The sequence below is a fragment of the Dipodomys ordii genome, unplaced genomic scaffold, assembly GCF_000151885.1.
Source record: "Dipodomys ordii isolate 6190 unplaced genomic scaffold, Dord_2.0 Scaffold113, whole genome shotgun sequence".
Classification (NCBI taxonomy): domain Eukaryota; kingdom Metazoa; phylum Chordata; class Mammalia; order Rodentia; family Heteromyidae; genus Dipodomys; species Dipodomys ordii.
In genome coordinates, this window is record NW_012267329.1 from 3,476,713 (window position 1) to 3,488,405 (window position 11,693).

The following is an 11,693-nucleotide window of genomic DNA, read 5'->3' on the forward strand; positions in this document are numbered from 1 at the left end:
AAGTGGTAGAGCGCTAGCCTTGAGCTGAAGAGCTGAGGAACAGCACCCAGGCCCAGAGTTCAAGCTCCATGACCAACAAAGAAAAAAAAAAAGAATGTTCAGCCAAATGACAAAAACAAAAACAATTAGTACAACTTTGCAACAGTCAGTGTCCTCCCAAAATAGTGCAATATGTCAAAATGTTGATAAGAGTAGGAAAATAAATAAAAGGTACAACTGTATTAGAAAACTGGCTAAGTACCTATCTTACATCCTAGCAATTTTGCCCTTACATACACAATATATGAGGAGTGCATAAGTCTATAATAATTATAAATGAATGTACAGTGAAATACTTAAAACTGCCAGGAACCTGTAATCATAATCCAAGCTACTCAGGAGGCAGAGATCTGGGGATCCAGATCTGAAACCAGTCCAAGTAGACAAATCCACAAGAATTCTCCAATTAACCACCAAAGACAGGACGTGGAGGTGTGGCTATAGTGGTAGGAACCAACTTTAAGCAAAAAGGCCAAGTAAAAGCAATCCTGAGATGAAGCCCCACTACTAGTACCAAATAAAGACATTTATGCAAACATAAAATCCTATCAATAGAATCAAGCAGTCCTACTCATCTCAAATATATGTTGAAGAATAAGGGGTAGGTAGTTTAATGGCAGAAGGCTTACTAAGCATACATGAAGCCGCATCATCAAAATGGAAAAATAAAAGCTAAAGCCAGCCACATCTGGGTGTCTGTGGCTCACACCTATAATCCTCGCTACTCAGGAGGCTGAGGTCTGAGGATAGTGGTTGGAAGCTAGCCCAGACAGGAAAACCCATAAGACTCATCTTAAATTAACCACCAGAAAACCAGAAGTAGAACTATGACTCAAAAAAAAAAAAAAAAAAAGGAAAGGGGGGCTGGGAAGGTGGCTCAGTGGTAGAGCGCTTGTCTTGCATGCATGAGGCCCTGGGTTCGATTCCTCAGCACCACATAAGCAAAAAGAAAAAAGCCCGAAGTAGCACTTGGCTCAAGTGGTAGAGCACTAGCCTTGAGCTGAAGAGCTGAGGGACAGCGCCCAGGCCCAGAGTTCAGGCCTCACGACTGGACCCAAAAAAAAAAAAAAAATCAAAACTGAAATGAAATTTTTTTTTTAATTTTACTTCTAGTTTTTGGTGCCAGTCCTGGTGCTTAAACTCATGGCCTGGGTGCTGTCCCTGGGCTTTTTTGCTATAAGGTAGCATTTTTATGTCCGTCCTGAGTCTTGAACTGTGGGTGTGGGAACTATCCCTGAGCTCTTCAGCTCAAGGCTAGTGCTCTACCACTTGAGCCACAGAGCCACTTTCAGCACTGGTACCCGGCAAGGCTAGCATTTTACTACTTGAGTCACAGCTCCACTTGGGAAGTTTGTGGTAGATAAGAATTTCATGGGCATCACAGGGAGCCGGTGGCTCACACCTATAATCCTAGCTACTCAGGAGGCTGAGATCAGAGGATCAAGGTTCAAAGCCAGCCCAGGCAGGAAAGTCAGTGAGACTCTCATCTCCAATAAGCCACTAGAAAACCAGAAGTGGCGCTGTGGCTCAAGCGGTAGAGCATCGCCTTGAGCTGAAGAGCAGAGGGACAGCACCCAGGCCCAGAGTTCAAGCCCCACGACCAACCCCCCCCCAAAAAAAATTTAATGGGCAGGGTGCTGAGATATAAGGAGCACAGTTCAAAGCCAGCCTGAACAGGAAAGTCTCTGAGACTCTTATCTCCAATTAACCACAAGAAAACTGGAAGTGGCAGGCTCAAGAAGTAGAGTGCAGCGGGTGCTGGTGGCTCATGCCTGTAATCCTAGTTACTCAAGAGGCTGAGGTCTGAGGATCACGGTTCAAACCCAGACTGGTTAGGAAAGTCTGTGAGACTCTCATCTCTAATTAAACACCAAAAAAGCCACAAATGGAACTATGGCTCAAGTGGGAGAGCATTAACTTTGAGCAAAAGAGCTCAGGGACTGTGCCCAGGCCCCAGGTTCAAGCCCAGTACCAGAACAAAAGAAGAAAAAGAGGCAAAAAGCTGAAGTGGTACAGTGGAAGCCTAAAAAATTAGGGAAAATTGAAAGTTTGGTGTGGCCGGATGTATGGTATGTGCTGAACAGGAAATAAGACACTACCTCAATAAAAGGTGTATGGCTCAGTGGTATAGTGTTTGACTAAAGGGTGAATACCTTCCCAAAAAGGAGGGGACATTCTAAAATTGCATACAAAAGGTATCTTTTAAAGCATTAATTGATCTCTAACATTTCTGGCATTCCTGAAGTTCCTGGCAGGGCAGAGGTGATTCATACCAATAATCTTAGCTAACTTCTGGAGGTGGAGATCTGAGGTTCAAAGCCACCCCAAACAGACAAATCCAAGAGTTGTCTCCAATTAACCATCAAAAAGCTAGAAGATGTGACTCAAAGTTGTAGAGTGCCAGCCTTGAACAGATAAAGGTAAGAGTGAACTCCAGAGCCTCAGTTCAAGCCCTAGCATTGGCACCAAAAATAAAAACTATCCTTAATTAAAAAGGGCTCTTGCGGAGCTGGGAAGGTGGCTCAGTGGTAGAGCGCTTGCCTTGCATGCCTAAGGCCCTGGGTTCGATTCCTCAGCACCACATAAGCAAAGAGAGAGCTCAAGAGAGCTCAAGTGGTAGAGCGCTAGCCCTGAGCTGAAGAGCTGAGGGATAGCGCCCAGGCCCAGAGTTCAGGCCCCATGACTGGACAACCCCCCCCAAAAAAAAATAAAAAAGGGCTCTTGCTGGGAGCTGATGGCTCACGCCTATAATACTAGCTACTCAGAAGACTGAGATTTGAGGACTGCAGTTCAAAGCCAGCCCAGGCAGGAAGGACTATGAGACTAGTCACCACCAGAACCCAGGAAGTGAAGCTGTGATTCAAGGTGGCAGAGTGCTTAGCTTTGAGCAAAAGGACTCAGGGACAATACCCAGGCCCTGAGTTCAAGCCACACAACCAACCCCCCCCCCAAAAAAAGAGCTTTTAATGCTATTATGGGTTTTTTTGTTTTTGTTTTTTTGGTCAGTCATGGGGCTTGAACTCTGGGCTTGGGCGCTATCCCTGTGTTCTTCAGTTCAAGGCTAGCGCTCTACCACTTGAGCCACAACACCACTTCCGGTTTCCTGGTGGTTAATTGGATATAAGAGTCTCACAGACTTTTCTACCCGAGCTGGCTTTGAACCGTGATCCTCAGATATCAGCCTCCTCAGTAGCTAGGATTACAGGCGTGAGCCACCGATGCCTGGCTTAACTAAGGTTTCTACATATACAACTTCTAATATTCAAGTTTTTTTTTTTTTTTTGTCGGTCGTGGGGCTTGAACTCTGGGCCTGGGCGCTCTCCCTCAGCTCTTCAGCTCAAAGCGAGCACTCTACCACTTGAGCTACAGCGCCACTTCCGGTTTTCTGGTGGTTTATTGGAGATAGGAGTCTCACAGTCTCTCCTGCCCAGGCTGGCTTTGAACCGAGATCCTCAGATCTCAGCCTCCTGAGTAGCTAGGATTACAGGCGTGAGCCACCAGCGCCCGGCTAATATTCAAGTTTAAAAGCTACTAACCATGCCCATGTAATTGTAACCCCTCTGTACGGTATTTTCATAATAAAAAAAAAAGCTACTAACTATAACATAAAAGCACCTTCTAAACAACCATGTAGGAAGGGACCAATCCTAGCTACTCAGGCAGCTGAGATCTGAGGATGGAGGAGGTTCGAAGCTAGCTTGGGCAGGAAATCTCATGAGACTCATCTACAACAAGCTACCACAAAAGTCTGAAGTAGAGCTGTGGTTCAAGTTGTAGAGTACTAGCCAGAGCAAAGAAACTCAAGGACAGATATTCCTGAGCAGCTTTCTTTTTTTTTTTTTTTTGGGGGGGTCCGGTTGTGGGGCCTGAACTCTGGGCCTGGGCGCTGTGCCTCAGCTCTTTAGCTCAAGGCTAGCGCTCTACCACTTGAGCCACAGCGCCACTTCCAGTTTGTTTCTTTTTGCTTATGTGGTGCTGAGGAATCGAACCCAGGCCTCATGCATTGCAAGGCAAGTGCTCTACCACTGAGCCACCTTCCCAGACCCATGAGCAGCTTTCTCTCCATAGCTACCTTGTACCAGATTTATCTACAATATAGTTTAGGTGCTCCTTGGCATTTGAGGCTCAAAGCCAGCCTGTGCAGGAAACTCCATCAGACTCTTATCTCTAATTAACCAGCAGAAAACCTTAAGTAGAGCTGTGGCTCAAAGTGGTAGTGCACTACCTTGAGCACAAGAGCTCAGGGACAGGACTCAGGCCTTAATTCAAGCCCCACCACCTACAAACAACAACAACAACAAAAAGTGATGTCTTGAATTGAAGCACCATTACCAGCACTAAAAATAAATCTAATTTTTTAAAAATTATTTTTCCATGGACCCAGAGCATTAGTGGCTCTCGTCTGTAATCCTAGCTACTTAGGAGGCCGAGATCTGAGCATCACCGCGGAAAAGTCCCCTTAAGTCTCTTATCTCCAATTAGCCACTCAAAAACTGAAAGTGGCACTGTGGCTCAAAGTAGTAGAATACCAGCCTTGAGCTGAAGAGCTGAGGGACAATGCTAAGACCCAGAGTTCAAGCCCCATGACCAACCAAAAAACAACAATTAAAAAAAAAAAACAGGAAAACATATTAGCGAGGACAACACACTTTTAAGTACTGGAGCAGGGCGCTGGTAGCTCACACCTGTAATCCTAGCTGCTCAGGAGGCTGAGTTCTGAGGATTGCGGTTCAAAGTCAGCCTGGGCAGGAAAGTCGGTGAGACTCTTATCTCCAATAAAAACCACTAGAAAACCGGAAGTGGCACATTGGCTTAAGCAGTAGTGTTCGCCTTGAGCTGAAGACCACAGGGACAGGGCCCAAGCCCAAGATTCAAACCCCATGATACACACACACACACAGAGTCAAGTATTGGGCTGGGAAGGTGGCTCAGTGGTAGAGTGCTTGCCTCACATGCATGAGGCCCTGGATTTGATTCCTCAGCACCACATAAACAGAAAAAGCTGGAAGTGGTGCGTGCTGTGGTTCAAGTGGTAAGAGTACTAGCTTTGTGGTGAAGAGCTCAGGGACAGCACCCAGGCCCAGAGTTCAAGCCCCACAAATGACAAAAAATAAATAAAGTGTTATTACTTTCAAACCAAAAATATTATATTTGACACATGTTTAGGAAATGTAAATAACAATCACAAAAATGACTGAAAGGATTAAGACAGGATTAGCAACATTCACTGTTCCACAATATTCCAAAATAGTTTTATGGGTTTGTTTTTTTTGGTCCATCACAGGTCTTAAACTCAGTACCTAAGCACTATCCCTGAGCTTCTTTGTGCTCAAGGCTAGCGTTCTACCAATTGGCAACAGTGCCACTTCCAGTTTTTGAATGAATTGGAGATAAGAGTCTCACTAGGACTTTTCTGCCCAGGTTAGCTTCGAACCAGCTCTGAACTGCAATCCCCAGATCTCAGCCTCCTGAGTATCTAGGATTACAGGTTTAAGCCACTTGCACCCAACATAGTAGTACAAGGTTTTAAACAGGAGCTATAATCGCAACCTCAGAAAGCACAAACAGGAGGATGCTGAACACTGGTGGTTCAAGCCTCTCATCCTAGCTACTCAGGAAGCTAAGATATGAGGATCAAGGTTCAAAGCCAGCTCAGGTAGTTAAGTCCAAAAGATTCTTATCTCCAATTAACAACCCAAGTGGAACTAGGGCTTAATTGGTAGAGCACTGTCCTTGAGCTTCTCTTGCTCAAGGCTAGCACTCTACCACTTTAGCCACAATACCACTTCAGGCTTTTTCTGTTTATGTGGTACTAAGGAATCAAACCCAGGGCTTCATGCATGCGAGGCAAGCACTCCAACCACTAAGCCACATTCCCAGCCCTGGCATCAAAAAATGTTTTTAAATTTAAAAAAACAGGAGGAGGGGCTGGGAAGGTGGCTCAGTGGTAGAATGCTTGCCTTGCATGCATGAGGCCCTGGGTTCGATTCCTCAGCACCACATAACCAGAAAAAGCCAGAAGTGGCACTGTGGCTCAAGTGGTAGGGCTAGCTGAGCTGAAGAGCTGAGGGACAGTGCCCAGGCCCAGAGTTCAAGCTTCATGACCGACCAAAAAGAAAAACAAAAACAGGAGGAGCTGGACACCAGTGGCTCATGCTTGTAATACTAGCTACTCAAGAGGCTGAGATCTGAGGATCCTGGTTCAAAGCCTGCCCAGGCAGTAAAGACTGTGAGACTCTTACCTCCAATTAACCACCAGAAAACTGAAAATGGTGTTGTGGCTCAAGTGGTAGAGCACACGCCTTGAGCAAAGAGCTGAGGGACAGCACCCAGACCCAGAGTTCAAGCCCCATGACTTAAAAAAAAGGGGGGGAGGGGCTGGGAAGGTGGCTCAGTGGTAGAGCGCTTGCCTTGCATGCATAAGGCCCTGGGTTCAATTCCTCAGCACCACATAAGCAGAAAAAAAAGCCGGAAGTGGTGTTATGGCTCAAGTAGTAGCGTGCTAGCCTTGAGCTGAAGAGCTGAGGGACAGCGCCCAGGCCCAGAGTTCAGGCCCCACGACCAGACCCAAAAAAAAAATTAAAAAAAAAAAAAGGATGAAAGTTCAAGCAAGTTGGAGACCCTCTCTGAAAAATAAATTGCAGGAGGGATGGGTGACTCAAAGGCACTTAGTTCAAGAGCTCAAATTCCAGTATAATTTAATAAGGAAAAAAAAAAACTTCGGGTATCATTTGATTATACTTACCCCAGGTCTCTAATGTAAGTGCATATAACCAAACATTTGCTAATTGCTTGCAGAAAAAAACCAATTTCAAATTTTCCCCAAGTTTGTATAGTTATCATTTCAACTGGTGCTGGCTCGATGACCCAGAGCAGGGTGCTGTCTCTTAGCTTTTTTTGCACAGATCTGGAGTTCTACCACTTGGGCCACTGCTCCATTCTAGCCTTTTTTTTTCCCTCAGTACTGGAGTACACTTCATAGGCAAGTGCTTTGCCACTGAGCTACAATATATCTCAGCCCATACACTTCTAGCTTTATGGTGGTTAGTTGGAGATAAAAATGTCACAGGCATTCCTGCCTAGGCTGGCTTTGGACTGTAACCCTCAGATCTCAGCCTATTGAGCAGCTACTGCAAGTGATTTTTTTTTTGGGGGGGGGAGGAGCGGGTCAGTCATGGGGCTTGAACTCTGGGCCTCGGCACTGTCCCTCAGCCCTTCAGCTCAAGGTGAGCGCTCTACCACTTGAGCCACAGAGCCACTTCCAGTTTTCTGGTAATTAATTGGAGATAACTGTCTCATAAAGTTTACTGCTTCAGCTGGCTTTGAACCATGATCCTCAGATCTCAGCCTCCTGAGTAGCTAGGATTACAGGTATGAGCAACCAACGCCCAGCAAGTAATATTTTTTAAAAGTAATTACATGCAAGTGCGTTTAGTAAAAATAATGTATTATTAGGGCAAATCACCAAGATGAAACTTTCAGGATTATTGCTATTATTATTATTATTGTCAGTGGGGCCTGAACTTGGCCTGGGCGCTGACCCTCAGCTCTTCAGCTCAAGGCTAGCACTCTACTACTTGAGCCGCAGTGCCACTTTCGGCTTTTTCTGCTTATGCAGCGCTGAGGCATCGAACTCCGGGCCTCATGCATGCAAGGCAAGCACTCTTACCACTGAGCCACCTTCCCAGTCCTATAATTATTATTATAAGAAAAACATGATCCTGGAAATGCATGCTATCACAAAATTTTAAAAAGTAATCCTAAATTTCCTCCACAGAATTGACATCCAGGGGCGAGATATGGTAGACCATCAGCTAATGAACAAAGAGTCAGTCTCAGTCTCAGACAGACAAAAAAAAAGAAAAGAAAAGAAAAGGAAAATTATATATCCAATAGAAATCTAAACTCTTAAGCAATCTTAAGTCTAACAGTCTCATTTACATGTAAAAATACCTTTTTATTTTGAAATAATTTTAGAGGTGTCTGATCTGTAGGTGGTCTTCTTGAACACTAAGTTCCTAGAGGGCAGGATCTTAGGACAGCATTGTACATTGAAGTGGTTCAATTAGTAGTATCCTGCTGCTTCTGTTAAATTGATAAAAAATAAAGTTTACTGAGCCAGGCACCAGAGGCTCACGCCTGTAATCCTAGCTACTCAGGAGGATGAGACCTGAGGATTAAGGTTCAAAGCTAGCCTGGGCAGGAAAGTCTGAGAGACTATCTCCAATTAACCACCAGAAAACTGGAAGTGGCACTGTGGCTCAAGTGGCAGAGTGCTTGCCTCGTGCTGAAGAGCACAGGGCCCAGGCCCAGAATTCAAGCCCCACGATCACCCAAAAAATAATAAATGAATAAAGCTTACTAACCAGCTAAGGAGAACATAAGTAGCTGCATTTCTTTAAGGTGAGGCTTCTTTTAGAATGTTAGATGGTGAAGAACAATATATTGCATCTTTCAATAAAGACAGCAAAGCAATTCACTGGTAGTTGCTGAATAACAGGAAGGAGTGGGGATGGAAAAAGTGAGAGTAAGCAAGGAGGTCAATCTGACTAAAATAATGTCCATGTGTGTGAAATACCAGTGAGCTAGCACACACTTAAAAAATGGATGAACTATATACCTTATAGGTAGGAGTGGGAGGGGAAACTCGAGGAAAGCAATGAGGTGACACTGTCCAAAAAAAGCAATGTACTCATTACCTGAAATGGTAAACTTTTTGTATACCTTAGTAATAAAATTGTATTTTAAAAAAAAAGGGATGACAAGAACGCATTTACTAGGCCAGGCACAGGTAGGTGATTCATGCCTATAATTCTAGCTACTCAGGAGTCTGAAATCTTAGGATACCAGTTCAAAACCAGCCCAGGCAGTCAAACCCAAGAGACGTTATCTTCACTTAACCAACAAAAAACTGGAAGTGGAGGTGCGCATTAAGTGATGGAGCATTAGGATAGAGGGGAAAGGGGAAGATTGTAAAACAGGTATCATCTGGGGTATGTACATCTGTGAAAAATGGAACAACCAAGTCTGTTAAAATTGGTTTCAGGAGGTAATGAATGGGGAGGTAACGAATGAGGGAAAAAGGAAGGGTTGATCCAGATCTACTGTGTACCTATATAGACATGTCATAACCAAATATCCTTGTAATTAACCAATAGATGCTAATTTTTAAAATGTGGGAGGGAAAGTGGGGTTTCTAATAAAGTTTTTAAAAAATGTACAGTAGCTGGTTGTGGGTGGCTCACACCTTTAATCCTAGCTACTCAGGAGACCCAAAGATCACAGTTGAAGCCAAATAGGATTTCCGCACTTGAGACTCTTTATCTTCAATTGATCACCACAAAAAGTAGAAGTGGAACTGTGGCTCAAATGGTAACTTTGAGCATGAAAGCTCAGAGACAGCACCCAAGCTCTGAGTTCAAACCCAGAGCAAGCACACAGGCACACAGACACAGAGAAAAAAGTACAGTAAACCACTAAAACTGATAGACTTAGTAGTATACTAAAGCAGTATATAATAATTTAGAGGTCCTTTTAGAAACCTTTCAAGCACTTTTGATATATAAGCCCGCAAAGTTTACAAAGAATGACGACAGACATAGTAAACGTGTTTTCCTTGGTGTTCCCCCAAGATACAGGGCAAACAAAAAACCCTCAGCAATGCAGTATCAGAAATGATGAAGCGTGGCACGTTTCAAGTCACTCAGATTTATGTTATCTCGTTGGACTATCACAGAGTTCTAATTTTATGAATGGGTAAAATTCAGGATCAAGAGATTAAGAGACTGGCCCAAGGTCACAGAACAAATCAGTGGTGCACCTCCCTAGAAGGGTGCACTTCCCCTGACCCAGTCCACATCACCCCGCCTCCCAATTGTGGCATTATGACAGGAGAGCACAGATCAGACTACTAAGTGGAACTCGCACTACCCCTGCCCTGCCAAAGAGGCGCAGGCCTGTATCTAAAAGCTGTCCCTAGCACCTCGCCAGAGGAGGAAGTTGTCCCCGAGACTGACCACGGATCTGCTCAGAGAAGGGACGAGGCTGACAGGTACAGTCTCCAGTAGACCCCGTCAGCATTCCCAGCAGTCCTTCCAGACCCGGCGCCGGCGAGACTGGTCACAGAAACGTCTGAAAAAACCTCCCAGTGAGTTTCGCCCCCTCCTGGACGCGAGAGACGAGCTGGGAGTGAGCCAGAGGGCGGCCCGCCACCCGAGCCGGCCATGTGTCCAGCCGGTCACGCCCGCCTCGCCCGACCGTCTCCCCAAGCCTAGACCGCAGCCAAAGGCCCCGCTTGGGACTCGACGCAAAGGCAGCCTTGGCGCGGACACCGCACCCGACTGGGACGCCCAGGCGAGGCACTACCGCCGGGGCTCAGCCCCACCCCTACAGCTGGGCCACTCGGCGACCCGATGAGCTCCCCCGGACAGGCCCGGAGGGTTCGGCCTTCCAGTCTGCCCGCCCGCCCGCCGTCGGCACTAGCCGGGCGTCCTTACTTCATTGAGCTGGCGCTCCGCGGCCTCACGCAGGGCCGGGTCCATGGTGCCCCGCAGGGCCTCGATAATGGTGTTGGGGTCCATCGCTGCGCGAACTCGGTCAAACCTGGGGGCACGGGTGCTACTAAGCCAGGAATAGCGCCACTCACTGCGCACATGGACTCGCCGCGCTCCGCAGCGGCAACCGGCGCGAAAGGAAAGAGAAGCGCCAAGGCCCCGGATAGAACCTCCTCGCCTCAGCGTGGAGGCGGGAGATGCTCCGGCCACTTCCTGTCGGCGCGCCCGCGGAGCATCCTGGGAAATGTAGTCTGCGAACGCAGCCGAAACTCACAAGGCTGGCTCCTCCTTGAATCTTCATAATCTAAGAGAACAAAACATCAAACGTCGCTGGGAGGAAATGAGAGCAGTTACGAAGATTTAATGTAATCTTCCTGGAGAATCTCATACCAGCGGGCTGAGAAGGTGGCTCAGTGGTAGAGTGCTTGCCTCTCATGCATGAGGCCCTGGGTTCGATTCCTCAGCACCTCTATAAGCAGAAAAAGCAGGAAGTGGCACTGTGGTTCAAGTGGTAGAGTGCTAGCCTTCAGCAAAGAAGCTCTGGGACAGGGCCCAAACCCTGAGTTCAAGCTACAGGACTGGCAAAATAAAAAGGAATCTGGGGTATTTTAAGACAGTGATTAAACCGATATACATTGTATGTGTCGAACTGATACAATGTAACCTCCCTCCTACAATTAGGAAGTATGAGACCTTAAATTCAACCTCCCTCCGGCTAGGAGCCTGTGGCTCACGCATTCCTATAATCCTAGATACTCAGGAGGCTGAGATCTGAGGATCATGGTTCAAGCCAGCCCAGGTGAGACTTTTATCTCCAATTAACCACCAGAAGCGCTCACCTTGAGGAGAGGAGCTCCATGACCAACCAAGAAAAGAAAGAAAGATCATTCAGATAACCTCTCTCTCTCTGAGAGTCCAGGACCAGTATACACACACACACAGGCACACAGCAGCAGCAGCAAAAATTAAAAAAATAGGGCTGGAAACATGGCTCAACAGTGGAGCTTGGTGGCTTCTATTACTCAGTAGCACATAAATAGAAAAAGCCAGAAGTGGCACTGTGGCTCAAGAGGTAGAGCATTAGCCTTGTGCAAAAGAAGC

The 11,693-nt window shown here is 46.2% G+C and overlaps 1 protein-coding gene across 1 annotated transcript in view; it reads right to left on the reverse strand.

Moving 5' to 3' along the window:
* Ipo7 (importin 7) overlaps positions 1-10,767 on the reverse strand; it is a 71,482-nt gene extending 60,715 nt beyond the window's left edge. Inside the window, exon 1 of the mRNA XM_013028777.1 lies at positions 10,536-10,767. Within this exon, the coding sequence (XP_012884231.1) occupies positions 10,536-10,619 (84 nt within the window). The 5' untranslated portion in view covers positions 10,620-10,767. The remainder of the gene's footprint in view (positions 1-10,535) is intronic.
* Between the last annotated feature and the right edge of the window lie 926 nt (positions 10,768-11,693).